The 23602-nt window shown below is 40.2% G+C and overlaps 2 protein-coding genes and 7 non-coding genes across 10 annotated transcripts; all 9 read left to right on the forward strand.

Moving 5' to 3' along the window:
- Positions 1–366: 366 nt before the first annotated feature.
- On the forward strand, positions 367–7012 carry LOC133156672 (dickkopf-related protein 3-like). Its single transcript, XM_061282570.1, has 7 exons — positions 367–683; positions 1018–1122; positions 1204–1278; positions 5696–5788; positions 6169–6313; positions 6612–6762; positions 6835–7012. Exons 1-7 carry the CDS (start codon positions 489–491, stop codon positions 6857–6859), a joined length of 789 nt encoding a protein of 262 aa, XP_061138554.1. The 5' UTR covers positions 367–488; the 3' UTR covers positions 6860–7012.
- On the forward strand, positions 2815–2888 carry trnai-aau (transfer RNA isoleucine (anticodon AAU)). The gene has a single exon. It is a non-coding gene; the product is annotated as a tRNA-Ile (tRNA).
- On the forward strand, positions 3122–3195 carry trnai-aau (transfer RNA isoleucine (anticodon AAU)). The gene has a single exon. It is a non-coding gene; the product is annotated as a tRNA-Ile (tRNA).
- Positions 3442–3515, forward strand: trnai-aau (transfer RNA isoleucine (anticodon AAU)). Its single transcript has one exon. It is a non-coding gene; the product is annotated as a tRNA-Ile (tRNA).
- Positions 3760–3833, forward strand: trnai-aau (transfer RNA isoleucine (anticodon AAU)). The gene has a single exon. It is a non-coding gene; the product is annotated as a tRNA-Ile (tRNA).
- trnai-aau (transfer RNA isoleucine (anticodon AAU)) lies at positions 4080–4153 on the forward strand. The gene has a single exon. It is a non-coding gene; the product is annotated as a tRNA-Ile (tRNA).
- On the forward strand, positions 4392–4465 carry trnai-aau (transfer RNA isoleucine (anticodon AAU)). The gene has a single exon. It is a non-coding gene; the product is annotated as a tRNA-Ile (tRNA).
- Positions 4706–4779, forward strand: trnai-aau (transfer RNA isoleucine (anticodon AAU)). The gene has a single exon. It is a non-coding gene; the product is annotated as a tRNA-Ile (tRNA).
- Positions 7013–7467: 455 nt separating the features above from the next.
- far1 (fatty acyl CoA reductase 1) lies at positions 7468–23278 on the forward strand. Of its 2 annotated transcripts, XM_061282569.1 has the most exons (14): positions 7470–7627; positions 8186–8266; positions 11250–11362; positions 12082–12198; positions 12389–12564; positions 13154–13333; positions 14050–14227; positions 14339–14383; positions 14822–14949; positions 15350–15417; positions 16617–16788; positions 19352–19481; positions 19922–20049; positions 20259–23278. In XM_061282569.1, the coding sequence occupies exons 3-14, from the start codon at positions 11261–11263 to the stop codon at positions 20416–20418; spliced, it is 1584 nt and encodes a 527-aa protein (XP_061138553.1). In that variant the 5' UTR covers positions 7470–7627; positions 8186–8266; positions 11250–11260; the 3' UTR covers positions 20419–23278. The 2 variants fall into 2 exon arrangements, with proteins under 2 accessions (XP_061138552.1, XP_061138553.1); XM_061282568.1 differs by lacking the exon at positions 8186–8266 and having other exon boundaries at positions 7468–7627.
- Positions 23279–23602: the final 324 nt, after the last annotated feature.

Raw genomic sequence — 23602 nt, forward strand, 5'->3', positions numbered from 1 at the left:
TCACAAACCGGACATGCACATAACATTTTATTGATATCAAATTTGAATACTGTATATTTTTATGGATTGTTACGAGGCATTAAGGGAAAGGACAGCGCCATCTGTTGGATAATATAGAGAGGTCTCTCCACTTCATTCACTGTAAATGTAAGCCAATCACTGAAAATATAACAAATAAATACGTATGGGAAACTGTGTAGAAAAGATAAACGTGATCTAAAGTATGGATCATCTGTTCATTGTACTTCGACTCACTTTGCAGTCCCACTATTTACGTAAAAATAACATAATAGTCTCCATAGCTGTGTGCAGCTCCTCCATGGGGGGGGGGTGGGGGGGGGTGGGGGGGGGGGGGGGAAGGGATTCTCGTCATTGAAGCAAATTCGTAACCCTGCTCAGACTTTCCAAATAAAACCGATCCAGCTGTGTGCAGTGGTGCTCTCCGCGTCATTCGTCTTGGAGCGCTCCGTGGACTCACAGAGGCAGAAATGTCCGGCCATGCATTATTCTCACTTTCTTTCCGTTTGTGTTTGTTGTGGGCGTCTGTCGGAGTCGTGCCGAGCCGGGCAATGATCATTCTGGACGTCCAGGAGCAAGGCTTTGTCAGCTTGAACGACATGTTCCGTGAAGTGGGGGAGTTAATGGAAGATACCCAAAACCTACTGGAAGATGCCGTCGACCAGGTCTTGCATAATATCATATGGCCATTATTGTGTTTGAAACGAGTGAAGGACAAAGATAGGCAGTCCAGGACTGACTTAAGTTTTTATTGTTGTTGCTTTTCTGCACTCTCATCTGCTATTAGTTACATTGTTAAAAAAAAAAAACAGCGGGGCAAAAAAATATGATAGCATGCAATGTCTTCATCAATGCAAATCTACTTCAGTATTAAATACGCTGTTAAAGTAATTAATGTCACTGAGGCCCATCTTTTGCTATCAGTATTTTTTTTTGCAATTCTCTACTTTGTCCAGCATTTTTGTTGCATGCAATTTCCAAGTGATTTCTAATTCTCAGATAACAACAGAGAGTGCCAAGTCACTGGAAAATCATCATCATTATCACCACGGCGACACGAAGACTGGGAAAGATGATGCAGCGGTAGCCATTCAAACTGACAAGGTACTTCTTTAATCCTTAAGTATCAGAACTACTAAAGAGTATTTTAAAGATGTTTTTTCTTTCTTTCTTTGTTTTTCAAAGAAAATTAATAGGACAACAGGAGAGACAGAATCATCACATGTCCATGTCTCAGGCAACTGGAACAATGTGTATCATGTAAGTCTTGTCATCTGTCGTGGAAATGTAGACAAATAACAAAACCACAAGGGATAGTGAGATAGCAGTACTTTAGCAATGGTCTCTGACTAAGTGTTAAGGAATCCCAGTTTTGCTTCCCAAAGACACAGACTTAAAGTTGAAGTCAACCCCAAAAGGTCTTTGCAATACCATGTTTTACGTACCCCTACTAGTCTAAACATGACATTCTGATTCATATTGCGTTTGTGGAATATGAGTTAAGAAGCAAAATCCACCCATTTTTCATACATGTCAGGGGGTGGCCATTTTGCCACTTGCTGTCAACTGAAATTGACATCACAGTTGTCTCAGGTCAATAGTTCTCACAACCAATCACGACTCTGCATCGGAAAATTGATGAGCCGTGATTGGTTGTGCTCATTTAATTCATATTTCACAAACGAAACATTATTCAGTGTTTTGATTAGTTGGGCTGCACAGAACATATTATTACATAGAAATGTTTGGGGTTGACTTCCCTTTAAGAGCAAAGACCAGAAAGTTATTATATAATAACAGTGCTTGATGTATGACCTTTTAAATCCAAATGTCATCGACTGGGAGGGATTCTTGGTTGGGCTGCTTCAAACTGTGACTGCATTAACTAACACTCCAGATGGTTTTTGTTTTCATCATTTGTCAACAGGTTGAGGTCAGGTTTATTTAATGATGCACATTAAATCCCTTCAGGGGAAATTTTACTCGCAGTGATGAATACTTTATGTAGTGTGCGTGTGCGTGCGTGCGAGCGAGCGAGGAGGGCGAGAGAGCAAGAGAGAGACAGAGAGAGAGAGCGAGAGAGAAAGACAGGTTGACTAAGCAGAGCTCTAATAGTTTGTTCTACTCACGTATGAGTTATCAATAAGTTCTTTTTTCGAAACATTGATTTGACTAGACTGATAAGAGCTACTGTGCACATATGAGTAACTCCAGTAGCATTTGTCTGGACCATATTGAGGTAATTGCCATATTGAAGTAATTACAGGGTTGTCTGGCCCTTACTTATAGTTTCCAGTGTGTTTTATTACTTCCTCATGACATAGTGTGCTGCAAAAAAGCTGGGAAATTCAGTGAGTACAGAGGATGATTATTTTAACATGATCTGGTCAACAGATATATTTGCAATCATTTTATGTTTGTAATTCTAACAATGGTTCTGACTGGACACAAGCTAAGTAAATGATAATGATATTGTGCAAAACTGTAAGAAACTGAATGCACAAAAACTAATCCAGATAATCAGTTACTTTTCCTTTTATCTGGCGGTAAGTGTCCTAGCTTTAAATCCGATTTAGTTTCAAATTTAACCAAACCAGCAGTTTTCGGGACATTTGTTGAACATGCTGTTCTTAGTTGGTTGATGTTGTCCATCATTGAGGTCTCATACGTTTTATGTTTTATTTTCAGCAGACCCAAAGGAAATCCTTCACCATTCCTCTCATTAAAAATGTTAGAAATTTTAAACCAATGCAGGACTTTTGGGGACATTTGTCGACCAGACTTTGAAGACGTTGTGGCCTGTTAGCTCAGTTGGTTAGAGCGTGGTGCTAATAACGCCAAGGTCATGGGTTCGACCCCCATATGGGCCACTGTCTTTGATTATGTGTGCTCCAGATCTGTCATGTTGGCAAAGTCCTCACTTGGACATATTGTTCTTAATGGTTTGATATTATCCATCACTGAGGTGTCATACATTGTATATGGTTTTATCTTCAGCAGACCAAAAGGAAATCCCTCGTCACTCCTCTCATTAAAACGTTAGAATTTTTAAAGCAGGGCAGGACTTTTTGGGACATTCGTTGACCAGACGGGCATCAAAAGTGGCCTGTTAGCTCAGTTGGTTAGAGCGTGGTGCTAATAACGCCAAGGTCATGGGTTCGACCCCCATATGGGCCACTGTCTTTGCTTAAGTGTGCTGCTTGAGCTTCTCCAGAACTGAAATTCTGCAAAAGTCCTCACTTGAACATACTGTTCTTAGTGGGTTGATATTTCCCATCACTGAGGTGTCATACATTGTATATGGTTTTGTCTTCAGCAGACCCAAAGGAAAACCCGTGTCACTCCTCTCATTAAAACGTTAGAATTTTTAAAGCAGGGCAGGACTTTTTGGGACATTCGTTGACCAGACGGAGACTAAAAAGTGGCCTGTTAGCTCAGTTGGTTAGAGCGTGGTGCTAATAACGCCAAGGTCATGGGTTCGACCCCCATATGGGCCACTGTCTTTACTTAAGTGTGCTGCTTGAGCTTCTCCAGAACTGAAATTCTGCAAAAGTCCTCACTTGAACATACTGTTCTTAGTGGGTTGATATTTTCCATCACTGAGGTGTCATACATTGTATATGGTTTTATCTTCAGCAGACCCAAAGGAAATCCCTCGTCACTCCACGCATTAAAATGTTCTAATTTTAAGCAAGGCAGGACTTTTGGGGATATTTGTTGACCAGACGCTGATCAAAGTGTGGCCTGTTAGCTCAGTTGGTTAGAGCGTGGTGCTAATAACGCCAAGGTCATGGGTTCGACCCCCATATGGGCCACTGGCTTTGCTTAAGTGTGCTGCTTGACCTTCTCCAGAACTGAAATTCTGCAAAAGTCCTCGCTTGAACATACTGTTCTTAGTGGGTTGATATTTTCCATCACTGAGGTGTCATACATTGTATATGGTTTCATCTTCAGCAGACCCAAAGGAAATCCCGTGTCACTCCTCTCATTAAAACTTTAGAATTTTTAAAGCAGGGCAGGACTTTTTGGGACATTCGTTGACCAGACGGAAACCAAAAAGTGGCCTGTTAGCTCAGTTGGTTAGAGCGTGGTGCTAATAACGCCAAGGTCATGGGTCCGTCCCCCATATGGGCCACTGTTGTTACTTATTTGTGCTGCTTGAGCTTTGTCAGAACTGAAATGCTGCAAAAGTCCGCGCTTGAACATACTGTTCTTAGTGGGTTGATGTTGTCCGTCACTGAGGTCTAATATATTATATATGATTTTATCTTCAGCAGACTCAAAGGAAATCTGTCGCCACTCTCATTAAAAATGTTATAAACCAAGGCAGGACTTTTGGGGACATTTGTTGACCAGACGGAATACCGATAAGTGGCCTGTTAGCTCAGTTGGTTAGAGCGTGGTGCTAATAACGCCAAGGTCATGGGTTCGACCCCCATATCGGCCACTGTTGTTACTTATGTGTGCTGCTTGAGCTTTTTTAGAACTGAAATGCTGCAAAAGTCCCCACTTGAACACACTGTTCTTAGTGGGTTGATGTTGTCCGTCACTGAGGTCTCATACATTATATATGATTTTATCTTCAGCAGACTCAAAGGTAATCCCTCGCCACTCCTCTCATTAAAAATATTTTAAACCAAGGCAAGACTTTTGGGGACATTTGTTAACCAGGTGGAAATCATAATGTGGCCTGTTAGCTCAGTTGGTTAGAGCGTGGTGCTAATAACGCCAAGGTCATGGGTTCGACCCCCATACGGGCTACTGTGGTTACCTGTGTGCTGCTTGACCTTTGCTGTAACTGAAAAGTTGCAACAGAGTTTGCTTGAACATGCTGTTCAAACTGGATTGAGGTCTCATCATTTGGTATGTGGTTTTATCTTCAGCAGACCAGAAGGAAATACTTCAAGATTGAATTATAAGATTTGTGTACTTTGGAATTTGTGGATTGACCAATAGTTACACATAAATTAGATTTATGTTTAATGTATCGACACGTATAAACATGCCATTTAGCCAGCAGTATCTTAGAAATTTATATTTGTTCTGATTTGTTGCATGAGTAAGTATTTTTGATTCACTCGTTTATTTTTACTCGGTTGTTAGAAAAGATATTTGTGACGGCGGTTTCGTAGCAGACTCTCGTGACGCCGACATTGCTCCACTTTCTACTAGAGCAATGCATTTAACACTGCTTGATACGCCCACTCGCCCAAGCTGTCGTAAACGAAGATGAAAAAGCTCTTGTTCACATGCTTTCAGTGTTTCCGGTGGAGCATTTGAAGTTCCAGACACAAGTGGCGTGTCGTCGCTAGACCAATCTTCTAAACCAGTCTTCGGGTAGCTCGACGTATGAAGCGGGTAGGAAACCGTAGAAGAAGGGAGAGGCAAAATGAAGGCTACAAAGGTCGCATTTTCATAGCCTTAACTCATGGCGACATGGGACTCACCTGCACCTCGTAGGTATGTTCTCCCAGGAAAGGTGTAGTTTTGGTTTATGATGATTTATGATGGTTTATTATGGTGACGAATGATTAATGAAGAATTATCTTAATCAAGGTTGTATGTGGAGACTGGGGCAGAAGATTTGAGGATTCTGTGCCAAAAAATATTAGTAGTGCAAAGTTCATGCTTGATTTTTTTTTCCCATCATTGATTTTATGCGTGTCTCACACCACAGGAGTGCATGGTGGACGAGGACTGTGGTGAACTGAAATATTGCCAGTATGTGATCGACAGCTCCAAGTGCCTCCCATGCATACCAACTGATATGGTGGGAAGTCTCTTCTTTTTCTTTCTGTTCATTAACCAAGCCTATTTTTAAGTGACAAATGGAAAAATGGCTACTGAGGTTTAAACAGACACAAACTGAGACGCTAAAGCACCTTTCAAAGTGCACACAATCGAAAGCTTAGTTATAGCTAGGTTGACTTGTAATTTCAATTGAACTCCCATTATGCACCAGCCCTCGTGGAAATGTAGTCCATCGCAATGGCCCTGTGAAAGTCTAATTTTGATCTATACTGCTTGCGAAACGTGATTCCCTGCGTCTCATCATTTCTTAATATCATCGGTAAAATTTCACTGTGGCTAATAGTTCTGTGAAATATTTGCATTACCGTTTTGCAAATCTGAATGTCTTTCTCTTCTTAGCCCTGCACAAAGAACGAGGAGTGCTGCTCAAGTCAGTTGTGTGTTTGGGGCCAGTGTACAGTCAACGCCACTGAGGGAACAGAGGGAACCATCTGTCAGGGTCAGAATGACTGCAGAATGGACCTCTGTTGCGCTTTCCAACGAGGTAACCTTGTTTCTCCAAGACTTCCTCCAAGACTAACATTGAAAGTTGCAACCCGTTCTATCCACACACTTTCTGCCACATATTTTTTTCAAGGTCAGGAGCTGGGCAAAGTCAGGCATCTACAGTCACATTCCCAGCTATGGGCAATTTAGAGTTCAGAAATTGGAGCCTGCATGTTTATGGAATGAATGGAGAAAAGCGTGTGGAGCACATTCCAACTTTTTTTTTTTCAATAACTATTTTGAAATCCAGGCGTTTGAAAATGCCGACTCTCTGTCCCCTTCTCTATTCTATCCAGAGTTTTTATTTCCTGTGTGCAATCCTAAACCGGGAGAGGGGGAGGCCTGTCTGAACCAACCCAATTTATTGATGGACATGCTTGCCTGGGACCAGGAGGGTCCTCGTGACTACTGCCCATGTGCCAATGACTTGCTGTGCCAACCTCAAGGGTAACAGCAAAAAATAGTACACAATTAATGACGTAGGTCCTAAACTATGCTCCCTAAATATTTCTTTTACAGACGTGGATCAGTTTGTGGGCCGTAGGACAGAAGTGCAGTAGCTAAAATACAAGCAACAGTGAAGGAGTGACTGATGATTGACCAAACAACCGACCGGCTGCAACTTAGTTTTTCAAAATTGGAAGGCGTTGCACTATTTTTATATGTATTATTTGTAATAAAAAATGCAAAGACTCAATAGATTCTTTTTGTCTTCTGAAATTGACAGCAAACGACTGAACACTAGGGGGCCCACTCATATTTTATCAGTAAGGCACTGTTATAATTAATTCATACTGAGCTAGTTGCTTCAAACTTTTAGCCTTGAATTATGATGATTGGTTTTAGGGTATGATTTTTAGGGTACGATTACTGCTTTTATTGCCTCTTTATTGTTTTTACATCGCTGTTTCCTGGTCTTGACAGGACAAAAAGGACAATAAAATGTTTTCAAATGCAATTCATGGAGATCACGCTCAGTCCCGTACTGTACAGTCTAATGACCGGGATCTTAAAAAAAACAATTGTGGATAAATGTCAAATGCTGTTTTTAAACATTTTCGGGATTAAAACGAGTCACCGTGATCACTCGAATGAGCTCGTGGGTAAGTGGTCGACTTCTTTTTCTGACGTCTCTTTGCCCGCCGTTCCTTCGACGTCATGACGTCACACTATCCGCCCCACGACCAGCTTCCTCGTGAGTGACCGACCACTCTCGAATTTAGCGATACCTTCCGAGTGCTTCACTGCTCTGTTATCAAAACGCTGTGCAACAGGCTAACAAATTCGGAAAGGCGGACACATCCTCATTCGGGTAGGTACGATCGCTGGTTAACAGCCGTGAGCCGATTTTTTCAACAGTGCTTTTCGAAGCTTGTGCGTCAGGCGCTTCGAGATGCTTGAAATGTAAGAAATCGTGGTTAGTACATAAAGGTTTTTTTGTACGCCCCCCCCCCTCCATTTACTGTCGTGTTCGCTTCTCTTGGCTACCACAGAAACATAAATGTCCTCCAAGCAGGCGCCGCCGGGTTCTTGTGTTAAACAGTCATTAGAATCCTATTTGGTGGCCAGCCAGCTGTTGAACTTTCTCTGCGAGCAGCAGCGGTTCAAGCAAAGGCAGAAAATCCACGATGAAGCGTCACCCTTGTCAGGGTGGAAATGTTTAGGGAGGAATTGGAATCACGAGTTCGGTGGCTTCGGTTTTGTCTACTGGGGTCTGGATTTCTCCAGCTCTCGTATGCATGCTTGCATACGTACATGCATGCACATATGAGGTCTGTTCCAAATGCCGTCTGTTTTGCAATTCGTGTGCACGCAATGTTTCTCATTCCCTCCAAAGTAATGCACTAAAAAGTATTTTCTTTTTTTTTAGGGCTGAACAATTAATCCATGATGATGATCCCGTCATATTATCACATATACACAGACAACAGAAGCCAGTAAAAAGGCATTGGTAATGAAAAAATGCTTCAGTATCTCGATGTTAGTCAAAGGGAAGAGAATTTGCACTTTATTTCAGCAAGAAACATGCAATCGACATAAATGATTTGCCTGGTTGTCCAGATCTGGCCTCCGGGCCTTGAGTTTGACATCAATGAATTACTTCACAATGTATTAGAATGTAATTGGGGAGGGTGGGAGAACCACTTTGGCTTCATTTCAGTCGGTGATTGGGATTTATAGTTGTATATTATTTATAGAAGTGCGAGCCACATCTTTGTTTTATGAAACATGGAAAGTTGAAGTCATAAAGCCGCTCATTTGTTTGCATTGTTGTTGTAATTCCCCTTATGACTTTTAAGTTAAGTCTGTGGTGTTCAGAAAGAAAACTTGATTAATAAAAACTGCATCCAAATGCGTTTTGAGTTGCACCGGTTGGATATCAAGCTCTACAGGTCCGATGGAATGAGAACTGGCGTGCTCCCTCTTGACTTGCCTTTCCCCCCCCCCCCCCCCTCCCCTTCGGCAGTTTATTAGGCTCAATTTGCAAAAATGTTAAATAAATCGGAAAAAAAACAGATTACCAGGTGAGCAATCTGTCATATCACTCAAAAGTGAGTGAAGGGTACAAGGATAGCCCAGTTATCGACTTGACCTCTCATCCATCCCCAACATGGGGCTGTGCATTAAAATATAGTAGAGGGATTCTTTTGGCAAAACTAGACTAGACACAAGTCAAGTCATGTTTATTTTTATAGCCCTAAATCACAGACAAGTCTCAAGGGCTTCACATGTACAAAGATTGACAATTATTCTCAATGTCCCCTGATCTTAAACTCCCAGGAGGGCAAGGAAAAACTAAAAAAAAAAAAAAAACTATTGGGGGAAAATGAGAAACCCTGAGAAGAGAGAGAATCCCCCTTCCAGGATGACCAAGTTTATTTATATAGACCTAAATCACAAGCAAGTCTCATAGAGTTTCACATGTACAAGGGTACATTAAATGTTTCTACTGAGGTAGCAGTTCTGATATCTATCAGGACATTCCAAAGTTTTGGAGCCCGAATAGAAAATGCCCTAGACCCTGCGGACTTACCAAAAACCTAAATGTGATTTTGTTTATCGTAATAGAAACTGTTTAATTCTTTCTGTTTGTTAAAAATACATGTATAGGCAATCGCCATATTGAGCAATAACCCAATTGTTATGGACTTGTGTGCCCTGAATGTGATACTGAATGTTCTCTTCATAAGGATTTCGCTGAGCCAACTCTTGACTCGTTTTCACCTTTGCAGATTTAATTGAGCTTATTTGAAAACCCTAATCGAAACTTGAGCCTTCTCATTCTCACCCAAGCGCAGCAATGCGAGACCGAAACTTTCCTCTGTCTGTGATCGACGCTGTTGTGCCTGGATAGATGATTATAATCTGAGGGATGAATTATTGAGGGTGTGAATGTGACATCAAGGATCAGCTTGCTTCCTGACTGTCCAACCGTAAGCTACATTAGCTCCAGAATAGACACCCCATTAAAGGTTGCACGAGTTCAGACCTAAGATTACCCTACTTTCTATGACACATCAGGTTTGTTTTTAGCCCTGTACTCTAGCTTGGTCTTTGACGGCCAACATTTTGATCACGACTGACAGTTTCCCCCCGTGAGAGTCTCTCTTATCTGCACACATCTTTACAGATTGCACAAATAATGCAACTTTTTTTTTCTTTATATAAATATACCTAAACTCTCGTGGTAAAATTCCGACAACCTTTTCTCAACTCACTTTACAATTTGTAGGCATTTGACGGTGAACTGGAAACATTGCCAATCTGTTTACTTGTAGATCTTATTTAAATATTGTCTTGGCTCCAGTCTTGCTTGTATCTGCAAAGGCCACTTGCCCCATGTCAACTCCTTGTTAGTTGTCACAGAAATGTTAATCACACCCACGGGGGACAAAGAGCCTGCACAACCAAAGATGAGTTGCTATACTTACGCAAATGAATGAAAAGTCGAGTTTTATTTCGACGGCAATGAAAGCAGTCAAGTGATTGCAATGCTGTTTTGTTAAATGTTTCTTCCCTTGCATTTTTTCGTCGAAGCTCTCTCTAACGTGCGTTTGCAAACGGAAATTAAAACAGGCCTTCCCCTTTTGCAAAGCCGGATAGATTGCCTTTTGCAATAACAACCTATTTCCACAAATCCATTTTGAATAATGACCTACTAGGTAAAGTATACCCAGAGTACCTTCTGTGAATATAACGTGAACTGTCATGCTGGACTGGAGCGTCCTTTAATATTGGATTTTGATGTTAGAACTAAAAATGTACCAGAATTCTTAACAAAAATATGAAGCTAATCATATTTCATGTTTAATTTAATATATTAACATACATTTCAACTAGCCAGTTAACCATTTAAAATGAGAAATAAAATACACGCCAAATTAAAATTGAGGAAACTCAGAGTTGATGTTCATTTGGCATTTTTTTCTGTTTGAATTAGAAAGGCCTACAATAAAGTTAATATAAACATTGCATATGCAGTACATACTAGGTATATATTTTGTTTAATTCAAATTGATCAAGAATGAATAATACTCCCGGTGGTCAGCCTTTCAGTAGTGAATGTGAAGCGATTTGTGGAGAGAAGAGATAACGTTGGCTGTGTCAATATTGACTGAAGGTATCTAAATGGCCTGTTATCAGCTGGACAGTGTCGCTTTTTGAAAATCCAACATCATTTTACTGTTAAGACCCTGCCCAACAAAGGACAACCACATCCCATTGAAAGTTATCCTTCATAACAGTAATGCTAATTAGGCCTTGTGTTGTGTACATGAACTTTATTAACCCAACTGTTGGCCGTGAGGCTGCCCTCTGGGTATACTGGCAGTGCTAAATGAATAGGCACAGAGGAACAAACTCTGGGCAAAGGCTTGAGAGATGTTTTCTTAACTGGAATATTTGATTGTGATTTTGTTGTGCTTTCTGAACAGGAGGAGTGGTGATGAGGAGATCAACAAACACATTTGCAGACATGATGAACATACCAGAATACTACGCAGGGAAAAATGTGCTGATCACTGGAGCAACTGGCTTCATGGGAAAGGTACAATAGTAATTGACTTGGCAGGGAGTCACTCGGTCTGACTCGACCAATGGGTGGAACAAGCAGAACCAGATTTGTGTGTTATTGTGGTATTTATTTCTGTGTATGAAATGCATTTCTTCCTTTTGAAATGAACGATGAGAGCATCATGTGGAACTATTTTGCACACAAACGCCATTTGATTCAAATCTAAATGTTTTTTCTACCCTGTGTATGCTTATGAAGATACTTCATTTGTTTTACATTTTTTGGATAAATGTAAAGCAAAAATACAAATATTTGCCTGCATCTCAGTGAGGGGGGGCCTTGTATGAGCAGCCACCGAGGTTACCAAAAACAGTTATAGCGTGTTGTTTTCTTATTGACCAAGCTCCTTTATCTTTGGACTCACACCTCACTTTCTCCTCATGATACTGTGCCAAATATACATTTATAGTGTTAAACTAACAGAAATATGATGCGATATATTGAGTGGATTTGATTTATGTGTGATTTTAAATTCATATATTTATACTTTATTTATCCAGAAAAGGCAAGGCAGATTCTGTTTTGCAAAAATGCCAATCTGGCTGCAGACAGCAGAGTTAAACAATGCAAAACAAAAACAACAATGATAATAATAGTAAGGAAAATGTAACAGTATGCTGCTTTCATTGTCTTCATTAAGTTTTGTAGTGATCAGAGCAATATTTCTACGCCTTTCCCTATGACTATGACAGGTATTGCTGGAGAAGCTGCTAAGGTCATGCCCAGGAATTAATGCTGCCTATGTGATGGTCCGGTCAAAAGCTGGCCAGGGCCCTCAGACACGTATTGCTGACATGATCAGCAGCAAGGTAAGAGATGTTGACGTCAGCTAGGGTAGGCTCCATCTCAACCACCAGAGGATAAACTGTATAGAAAATGACTGGAGGAAATGAAACAACAATAAAGAACGTTCTTTATTAGCACTCATTCAAAATATCTCAAATTAAAGCTTACTTAGGGCTTTGTTTCGATTTGAATTCAAATGTGTCTTGCTCTTAGTTGTTCGAAAGGTTACAAGATGAGCAGCCAGGCTTTGCAGAGAAGATCATTGCAGTCAGCAGCGACCTCACAAAACCAGAACTGGATCTGAGTAAGGAGAATCAAAGTTTACTGGCTGAAACCATCAACATTGTCTTCCACTGTGCCGCCACTATTCGCTTCAATGAGCCACTGAAGTGAGTTTTTTTTTTTTTTTTTTTTATTGCAGATGCCAATTCAAGGTCTTGAGTATTTTGGAGAGAAAAAAAACCACAAATCCAATAAAAAGTATTACGATTGTTCGGCTAGTGTAAGCTCAACTTGTCATTAAGCATGGCATGGTGGTATGAGCCAGTGTTGTTTGCAGTACACAGGGATATTTGACACCTTACCTCTTCCCCAAGGAACAAACCTTTTTTTTCTCCTGGACAAAATAGGACCGTGCCTTTCAATTAGTGGTGAATTTAGGGGGGCGGGGGTTGCTTTTTTGTGACAAAACAGGTTTGTTTTGAATGACACTTGTATTGTCATAGGTCTGCTTAGGTGTTGAAACAGGTTGTTTAAACACTTGTTTTTGTACCACATCTACCCAATTAATCTTTTGTCACTAAAGATTGATGAATATACTGTACAGAACTTAATATATTGTTGTCTATAACTTTGATTTATGTTGCGTGTCTTTAGGCACGAGATAGTAAACACCGCGGAGCAGTTACGTTGTTGTGATTGTCATTTTTTTAATTTTATTTTTTAAACTTTTGACCCTTTCTAAAACTTTTCTCTTAGAGATGCAATGCAGTTGAATGTCTTGGCAACTCAGAAGATGCTCGCTCTGGCCCATAAGATGAAGCATCTCGAAATCTTCATCCACGTATCCACAGCCTATGCCAACTGTGATCGAGAGCTCATTGAGGAAATGGTCTATCCTCCCCCAGTAGAGTACGTCAAACTCATCGATGCTCTGGAGTAAGTCCATTTTGACTTTTTACCAAACGTAGCGCTCAGCTAGTCAGTTAGCCAATGACATGCATGTTTTCATGAGGATTTGATTGAATTCAAATTGTACAATGATTAAAACACTCACAGGGTGGGCATAGTTTTTTTTTTTAATCAACTCTTTACTTCCTGTCGACGAGTATACTCGTCAACAAAAGTAAAGTCAAACATAATATCCCGTCACTCATCAACTTTCTTTCATGACAGGGCGCGTGAGACTCGCGAGCACCCCTCCTCTTAGTAATATCAAACGTATAGAGCATTGTAGTGGTTAACTGTGACCACTTGGAGGTAGAGTCTTGCTGGGTCGTAAAAAGCTGATCTGCCAGCCCAAATGGAAGAACAGCGGAGAGTAGTCATGGAGTTTTAGAGGAAGACGTCTGAGAGTGAAAGAACATTGCAAAATGCAAGCAATGGCGAAACGCAAGCAATGGGCTTTCGAGCAGCTTGCAGTCGAGCAAACTATTGCTCGTCATAAGCAAAGTTACACTGTTAAATTGAAAGAATTTCTAGTGGTGCATCAGTTATGAGATCATCTGTTCAATTCAAACAATTTCTACTGTTGCATCAGTCATGAGAAAATGTTGAAACAAAGTAAATGATCATGTTACGCTATGAGAAATGTTCTTTTTGTTCTGGATCTTTCACAAACTGCACAAGAGACATCTGTCATCTTTTGTCCCCAGTTGGATGGACGATGAATTGGTGTCCGCACTGACTCCCAAACTGATTGGTCAGCGACCCAACACTTACACTTATACAAAAGCCTTAGCTGAGTATCTTGTGCAGCAGGAGGCCGCTGACCTCAATGTTGCTATTGTCAGGCCTTCCATCGTTGGTGCCAGCTGGAAAGAACCTTTTCCCGTGAGTTTTGTTCTACTAAGTCGTTTTTCCCCAAACGATCAATACTGTTTTGCGTGTGCCTGTAATTCACCAGCTATAATAATTATATGTTACTTCCATATGTTATTTCAGGGTTGGATTGATAATTTCAATGGACCAAGTGGAATATTCATTGCAGTGAGTACTGACCAGAATTATGCTGAAGGATTTGTTTGTCATAATAAATCAAACCACTGAAATCACCAGTGAAATCTTACTCGGTTTTATAAAAACTGTGTTTCATAAAGTTAACAAAGGGCAATTATTTTTTCACGTCATGCTGGCTTTTGATTTATTTTTCTTTAAAGAATACATACAATAAAAACAAATCTAACTAATAGTCATCATTTTGAAAATGGCATTTTGAATTGGCCCGGCTCACTTTGTTTCACGTTAAGATTGATTATCGGAAACAAAATCAGGAAGTGGGCAAATTTGATTCATAATGCTTCTTATTGGTATTTACCTTTCTAACTAACTCCTTCAACGATTAAGATGATATTTGAGGGCCTTAAGTAGCTTGCATTTGTCTTTTGTGATGCAGAGATGTATTCATCAAGTTTGACCTCTTTTTAGGCTGGTAAAGGGATACTACGTACAATGAGAGCATCTAATGATGCAGTAGCTGACTTGGTGCCTGTAGACGTAGTCATCAATGCTACGCTGGCTGCAGCCTGCTATTCTGGATCGCAACACAAGAACAGGTTTGAGACTCAACAAAACGTACCCAACTTTATGACTTTGTAGGTATTGATACGCTTTCAGAGCTTTTCAGACTTATCACGTCAGAAGCGACAAAGTGTATGTAATTAGACATGACTGTAATTTGCCGCTGGCTGTTTTATTTGTCATCCTCCTACCCCGCTAAGATCAATAGGAAGCGGGATTGGAATGTTTTCTCTTAAAAACCCGCAACACCTGGCATATCCTTGTTGTTAATGTATATAACTGTCATAGAAAGTGGAGTTGCACCAACAGTTCCCATCGAAATAAAACCGATTTTTCCAGACCACAAGTTCCTCCCACATTTCATGCAACGTAGGCTAAAGGTGTACAAAAAATGTTTGCACATTGCTTTTAATTCAAGTTACTGTCTCATTGTAGGCCCAAATCCATCCTGGTTTACAACTGCACAACCGGTGGCATCAACCCATTTCGCTGGGGAGAAGTTGGTATGTCTCTCTTGTATTATCTAAAACAGCCCCAGACAAGTGAGTTCTAGTTGGAGATGAGAACATTTTTTGCACCTAATTACAAATTTTGCTCTACATCTGATCCACTTGCCACACCCTCGCTGGGAGCATTAGTTTGCCTGTGGATTCTGGCTCTAAAACTTTTTATTACCATTGCTTTAAATATCACTAACATTGTTACATTTTACAGGTATACTTGGCATGTAATGGTGTCTTGAGACTATCTTGCCACCACCCAGATGCATGACCTAAGCACTAAACATAAGCAATCATACAGTGTTTAAGTCTGTGAAAAATTATAAAATCATTCCATAAAACCTCCAACAGTAAAAGCAATTACTGAAAGTAAAGATATGTTTGTTTCATTGAAAAGATTCCAACAGTTATAGTGTAAAAGAAAAGTCTACCCTCACATAAGGTGAACCCCACCATAAAATCAAAATTCATCCAAATTGCATCCACAACTGTTTTAATTTTCATCGAATAGACAATCAAAATCACAAGATCGTTAGGCATCCTTGAGGTAACAATGACATTTGACCAAGCAGCTGCTATGTTGAGAATTGTACTCAAATTTAAATCCAGATTTGCAGCTATTGTCCAGGAATATTTCAGTTTAAACTGGAATAGAATATAGAGGACTGAAATGCTTGGCCTTGCAAATGCTTTGCGGAAATTTTACCCCACTTGTTTGTGTGATTTTGATAAAGCATTTTTTTTGCAAAGGTTAAGGGAGGCTTCATGTAGGTCAGCCATTAATTCCTTTAATCAATCTTAAGCTGTTTCAAAGCATGAACGTGATTGGAAACTCATATTCAAAGCTCCATGCGGTTGCTGATGGGATCTATTGCATGGTTTATTTGCCATTAAGACAGCTTACGTGCACGTTATCTTTAAAACTACTGTCCTCATCTGTACTACAGATCAGCACAAATGATAGCGCCTGCAATAAAAATGACTGATTAACTAGATCACGATGATATAACTAGTTAAGAATTTGGACATTCATGCTCATTTGTAGCTCAGTATTTCAGAAATCTTGCAAATTTGTTGCATTAAAAGGAAAACTTTAATCTGCATTTTTTTTAAAGATTGCTTGGCACAAGTCCAGACAACATAAAAAATAATACAGCACATCTTATGTACGTTCTTTTGTCGATTTACTTTTGTTTTTTTAGAATACCATGTAATATCTACTTTCAAGAGGAACCCTCTCGAGCAGGCTTTCCGTCGGCCGAATGTTAATCTCACATCCAATCACCTAATCAATCAGTACTGGATTGCTGTGAGCCACAAGGCTCCAGCCTTCTTGTATGATGTGTACCTCAGGCTGATTGGACGAGAACCCAGGTAACCTCATACTATCGCCGTATTGGGCTTCCTGGCCCCCCTCTTGTTTTCCAAAATGCACAAAATCCCCCACCGCGCGCACACAGACTTTGCTGCTGCTTAACTCCTGTCACTTCTTTGTCAGTGTCACATTTGAAAGCTGTGCTGCTAATGTCTCATGCAATGCTTGTAAGTTAAAGAATGTGTAACCCAGATGGTCCTCTGTGTAATTGGGGCGTTATCACTGGTTTATGCACGCTTTACATTCTACTGCTAGCAATTGTTAAGTCCTGGTTGAGTTTCCAAACATCATTGACACTTTTTATAGGTCATCTTAGTCCAGCCTAAATGTAAAGCTGGCCGAAATGTGAGAGTGCCTTTGGAAACCCAACCAAGGTTGTGTTGCTTTTTGAAACCGCCTTGCTTAGCAGCTGGATTTGTAATAAGGACTTGAGGGTGTTGAATTCACCAGTTATTAGTTCACAGGTCATCTGATCTGCAGACATTCACTGCATGATGCTATTAACAAGCTAATAATGTTTATAGCATGAGGCAGGAGGTGTTTCCTTCCATAACCACAGGAGGACAGATTACAGATTGTACCTGTAAATTACCTCCCATTTTTCTCCTTGTTTGTCATGTCTTTCACCTACAGAGAACTGTATAAATATGACCTTCAAGACCAATCCTTTAGAGCAAGCCTTCAGAAGGCCCAATGTCAATCTTCGCTCCAACCCCTTTACTAATCAGTACTGGATAATTGTCAGCCACACGCTGCCAGCTCTTCTCTATGACTTCTATCTTGGCCTAAAAGGCCAAAACCCTCGGTAAGGTTGTGTGTCCACTTTTTTTTTTCTTTCCCTGATAGTCTGGCCCCGGTTTTACACAACAACCAAACTGCCCATTCCTTGGTACATTCTGGCAGTGTTCAGACTGCCAGCCAAAATCCAATTTTTAACCCCGTCCACATTGAAACTCGATTGCTCTTTCGTAGTCTGTCACAGTCACAATGCACATACGACCAAATTTGGCGAGACAGATTGAAATATGAGGTAGTCTCGTGTCTAATTTGGACTGGATGGATCTCAGTCTGAACAGGTTCAATCACACAAATCTGGTTTGACTGTCTGTGATGCGAGTCCACGCAAAGACCCAACCCAAATGCGGAGCAGTAAAGAATGGAGCACATCGAGGAAATTGAAACTGGCAGTCTCCTAAACAGAGGAGGAAATGCCTCGCCTTATCGTTTAAAGCCGAGATGTAGAAAAACTAAAGTTGGTTGGAGGGAGAGACGCTGGGGAAACGCTTACTACTACGACTAAATAAGATGGTCAGGAGAGTTAGCTCTGTCCCCTGGACTCCATAGAGGTTGTGGGTGAGAATTAAGCTGCAATCCATCATGGACAACACCTCTCACCCCCTCCATGACATTGTGCGGTGCCTGAGCAGCTCCTTTAGCAGCAGGCTATTACACCCACGGTGTAGGAAGGAAAGATTCCGCAGGTCCTTCATTCCCACTGCTGTCAGACTCTACAACTTGTGCTCATGTGTTTCGTCTCTATCGCTACTAGTGGCACTTGTCTTTGTCCTTGTCTGTTATTTATCCATTTTTACATTTGGCACTTGTATTCTTGTACGCTGCTGTGACGAGTACATTTCCTCGCTGTGAGATGACTAAAGTTCTATCATCATCATCGGATAAACTTTCAAAATCAGAATTTATAAAATGTGTATTCCTACAAATTAGAAGGTTAATGTGGACCCACAATGGTAACTAAAACGCGCATGGGTATTCGAACCGGTGAACATCATCTGCCTTGAATTTACATTCAAAGGTTAATCTTATAACTCACTACATATGAAACAAAAGTGATTAGGGCATATCCTTGTATGTTTTGATGGTGTAAAGTGGTCACGTCAAAGATGTGTTAGCCATTGTGCTTGTCATCTTGCACACAACCGCTTAGTCGAAAACCCCCTGGTTTATGAAGATTACCGGTATCAGTGACCTGAATTAATTGATCGGCGATAATTATTATTTTTTTTTTTTTTCTGTACGGCTTGGCGGCCCGGTACCAAGTGACCCACGGACCGGTACCGGTCCGCGGCCCGGTGGTTGGGGACCACTGATTTAGAGCATACAAACACATACCATTGTCTAGCTAAAATGATCTCTGATGGAAAAAAAAAAAATCACTTTTCACATCCTGGAAATTAGTGTCACAGTATGCAAATATTCAGAAAGCAGATTTAATTACATGATGTTTCACATCATGACCTGAGGTATGTACATCAACTGGATCTCCATGTACAAATAACAGCAATCCTACTAAAGCACTTCTCCGCTTCTCGCTTGCAACACCTGACACCCTGTTATTTTCCTTTTTATTATTATTATTATTATTATGCTTCCATTCACGCTCCAAACATCTTGTTACACAGCTTGCTGTCTTTGTTCACTGCGCTTTGCTTTGCTTCTGCGACCCCACCCACACTGAATTATGTCAACAATCTCCCCCGGCTCTCTGCCATAATCCTTTTTAATCTTCAATCTACGTCTGCCTCATTTTCTCACCTATTTCAGGATGATGAAGACAATCACTCGCCTTCATAAAGCCATGATGGTGCTGGAATATTTTACTAGTCACTCCTGGGTGTGGAGCACAGACAACCTAGCCATGTTGATGGCCAACATGAACCCTGAGGATAAAAAGGTGAGAGTCATTGATAGACAGATACTGTAGTTGGATGCCCGCCCAATTTTCACGCTCGTTGAACCAAATATGCACAGTTTACTACTGAGTTAATGTGTCGTCGTAGGTCAGGTGCCATTGAGTAAATCATTTATGACAATAGACAATCATCTGTTCAGAGAAAGGAATTGTGATAGAATCCTAATTGCTGGAATGCATCCTTGTGCCCTCAAAGTAGGGCTGAAAAATGAATCGTATTCAAATCAACCTTGCATTGTAAAAGAATGCCAGTTTTGCAGATCATTTGATATCAAAACCACTGCATCATCAAATTAAAAGAACTCTGTGGATTTCCTTGGTCTTGGCAGGCCAAGCTGATTTGTAAATGTTGCTTTTTCCTCTGTGACAATACATATGATGTCCAGCATATATGACAACATGAATCCATTTTGCTTCTATAGGTGTTCAATTTTGACGTCCGCCAGCTGAACTGGGCAGAGTACATGGAAAATTACTGCATGGGCACCAAAAAATATGTCCTCAATGAAGAGCTTTCAGGCCTGCCCGCTGCACGCAAACACCTCAACAAGTAAGAGTGTTTTGCGTTAAACATGCGTTTCTGCCAATAAATCAAGAATTTACATTTTATTGAAACCTACTCAACAGGTTCGAAGTGTTTTTGCATGTTCTGGAATAATTCATTTTAGTCGCTTAACAACTTCTAGTAACGGCATTGGGATTGTAAATTTTTTCTTGACATGCCTACAAAATCGAAATGTTTGTCTTTCTTTTTTTTAGGCTGAGGAATATCCGCTACACTTTCAACACCATCCTAGTGGTGCTCATCTGGCGTATTTTCATTGCCCGATCACAGATGGCTCGAAATATCTGGTACTTTGTCGTGAGCCTCTGCTTTAAGTTTCTTTCCTACTTCCGAGCCTCTTCCACCATTAAATAATGATCCAGAGTCGCTGTTGAGGGCGGCAAGGTGGAGAAACACAAACATGAAAATATACTGGCTATGGATGTTTACAGAAACGTGCATGTCTATTCCATTGGTTGTGTGTCCCCCCCCTGGGTCCTCGAAAAATAGCGACGCTTTCAAAGCAATTATACTTGGTGATCATCAATTAAATACTGTTGGTGTCTAGAATGCACAACTTCAATGTTGCAAATCTTTGATTTTCATATTCTAATATGACCATCAAATTAATTCAACCACCCCTTCATGTTTGGTGTACTTGCCCGACTACCTAATAACAAACACACTGCTAGTTTCAGTCAGTCCCAATACACTGTCTTTGGTACTTGAAGCATTGTGTGAGTGAGTGAGTGAGTGAGTGAGTGAGTGAGTGAGTGAGTGAGTGAGTGAGTGAGTGAGTGAGTGAGTGAGTGAGTGAGTGAGTGAGTGAGTGAGTGAGTGAGTGAGTGAGTGAGTGAGTGAGTGAGTGAGTGAGTGAATTTATAATGGGCCTGAATCGTACATGGATTTTCATCGTTCACAAGTTGCGGGGATCCTCTGTATATGTATACCGTATAGATGGCTAGCGTTGGGCCTAAACCTTGTACCTCCAAAATAGTTACTTTTCAGGAGATCCCAAAAATAGCAAGTTTGTTCAACCATTAGCTTTGCATTGTGAAAGAGAGCCAGCCATTTCCAACACTTTAGATTTCTCAATCTGTCAAAATAACTCCTAAACAATTACTTATAGTTTAGGTTTTGAAAGGACTATGAAATTCACCAAAATGTGACTTATGAGGTTTTGGCCCGACGTCAGCAATATACGCTATGCAATACGTATACATATAATGCCTTGAGATGCCTTAACAGTTACTAGTTTAAAAGAGAAAGAAGAAAAAAAAGCAGAAAAAGTATACCTGTTGTCACGGTATCAGAAGTTGCACATTTAAGTGTAAATCCAATCATTTTGAGAGCCAATGTTTGGTCTGGCTAGTGGCCACCACCACCAAACCTGCTTAAAGTTAAGCCATGTGATTCATATTCATCACAAATGTGCAACTGCTGACGTTCCAGTACTTCTGTTTTAAGGACAGCTTCTAAATGACCTTCAGAAGAGTTTCTATTTTGATCCTTTCTTGGCCAAAGGTCACCCTTTAGCTGTTTATTGCTTGTCGCAATGTACGTTAGATCCTGTACAATGTACAATAGTTACCAGTGCCTAGTGCTTGCTAATTAAGCTAATTATCAATGTCAGTCATTTGTGACACTTGTAAAGATTTTCTTTTGCTCCATCCAATTGCATATTGAAGTGATTGTTCGTGTAGCATTTGTTTTGTTGATGTTTTGAACCTTAAAGCCCGTTGTTAATCATGTTAAGGATGCATTTGCCTCCGTAAGGGCACGCTCGTACCAAAACTTTGTTGACTTCATTCGGTTTTACTGAACGTAGAAGTATCAGTGTGAGTGTCTGTGTCTATTTTCCTATCGACGCTATAATATTTGCATAATCTGGGCGTGACCTCGCTGAAGTTTGCTCATATGTTTGTTCTTGTCTTCTCTATGGCTTAGGTGACAACGTTCACATATATTCAGGTGTTGTCCTTTAAATGTCCTGGAGTGAAAAATAATTTGTCGTTTGTTCCACATTTTTTTGTGTTCAGTGCCTAAACATTTGAAACATTGTGAAAACAGAATAGAGAGCTATGTTTTCTAACTATTTTATGAGTACTCTAGCTCTATATAGGTAGATTTCAAATTAAGACCATATTTTTGTAATAATATTGTGAGGGTCTACCCAAAGCCTACCAAGCCAACATGATCTGCTTTAATTCAAAACGAAACTTTCTGCGTTTTAAGATCATCATTTTTGCTTGACTATTTTCTTTCATTTGAATGTAATTGAATAAGATGGCCGAACCACCTGTCAGCTCCAAGCCAGTTTATTTTCAGTCATATGTAATCTGGGGAAAATGAAAATTGAATGCCGTTGAGAACCTTTTTCCACGTAAATGTGTGTAAGGCAGGTTTCTGTTCCTGCGTTTTGCGTTTTTACTCCCATTTCTTTTTTTGTTTCATGTTGTATTTAGTGAAACAGATGAATTGAATCATGCCTAAAAAAAAATCATTAAATAGAAATGCAGAAATAACAAAAGCATCTCGACTGAAAGTAATTTGCGATATGTTCTGATCCAAATCCGATGGAAAAATCCTGCAACAGCCCTAAATGTTTGGCATTTATACAGCCGTCTTCTTTTAGTTTAATAGTAGTACCAGGAAATACCCAAAGGTATCCAAATTTAGAAACTGACACAATCAACATAGTTTTGGTTTGGGGGTATTGGATTGATTTGTCAAGTGATGGTTAATCCTGTCTGATGCACAGACCTGGTCTAATCTTGATCTGATCTGACCTGACCTGACCTTGAACATAGGTTTTAGGACATTTTAACACAATTTCTTTAGAGCAGTGATGTCCTTAGTATATCTAGTGATAGTTCTCTGACTAATAAAATTCTATGGGCCAGTGTGTTTTTCAACCTCTATCAATTTCTTAGGCTATGTTCAAGTTTTGTCTTGCACATTCAGCTGATCGAACATGTGGCGTTTAGTTTTAGACATTCCTACTTCTGCTGATGTGGCAAACATGAATGTAAATGCTGTTTATCTGGACTTTAATCGTGTTTCATTCCTTGTTTTTGTTGGAAGCTGGTCAATTAATTCATTTCTCTTAAATCAGCCTTAGCTAATATATTTGTGTATTCAATTTAGATTAAATCAACTGATGCCTGGGTTCTTTTTGGATGTGTGTGTTGTTTGTGAACCAAAAATAAGAAATAAAATGTGTTTGATATGCCGATATGTGTGTGCACAACTGATTTTATTCCCATCCCCGACTTTCTGCAGGGGCTTTTTTTGAGCGCCGAGTATCAAACAAGTTTGATGGCAATTCGTGCTGCTAGGTCAGTGTTCATCATAACATTCGTGTGTGCCTGCGCCCGGGCATGTGTTTACATGTACTAGGTATTCTCATTGGCACTTGTTAGGGATTTTGTATATTCAACCAGTCCAGTTTGCACATGTATCTAATTATGTCCTTCTCATCAAACTGAGATGTGCATTAATTTAGACTGAATTTTGATCGATTTTCACCATTCTCGACTCTCCATTAAAAGTCCTTTGC

Source organism: Syngnathus typhle, linkage group LG7 (assembly GCF_033458585.1).
Source record: "Syngnathus typhle isolate RoL2023-S1 ecotype Sweden linkage group LG7, RoL_Styp_1.0, whole genome shotgun sequence".
NCBI classification, from domain to species: domain Eukaryota; kingdom Metazoa; phylum Chordata; class Actinopteri; order Syngnathiformes; family Syngnathidae; genus Syngnathus; species Syngnathus typhle.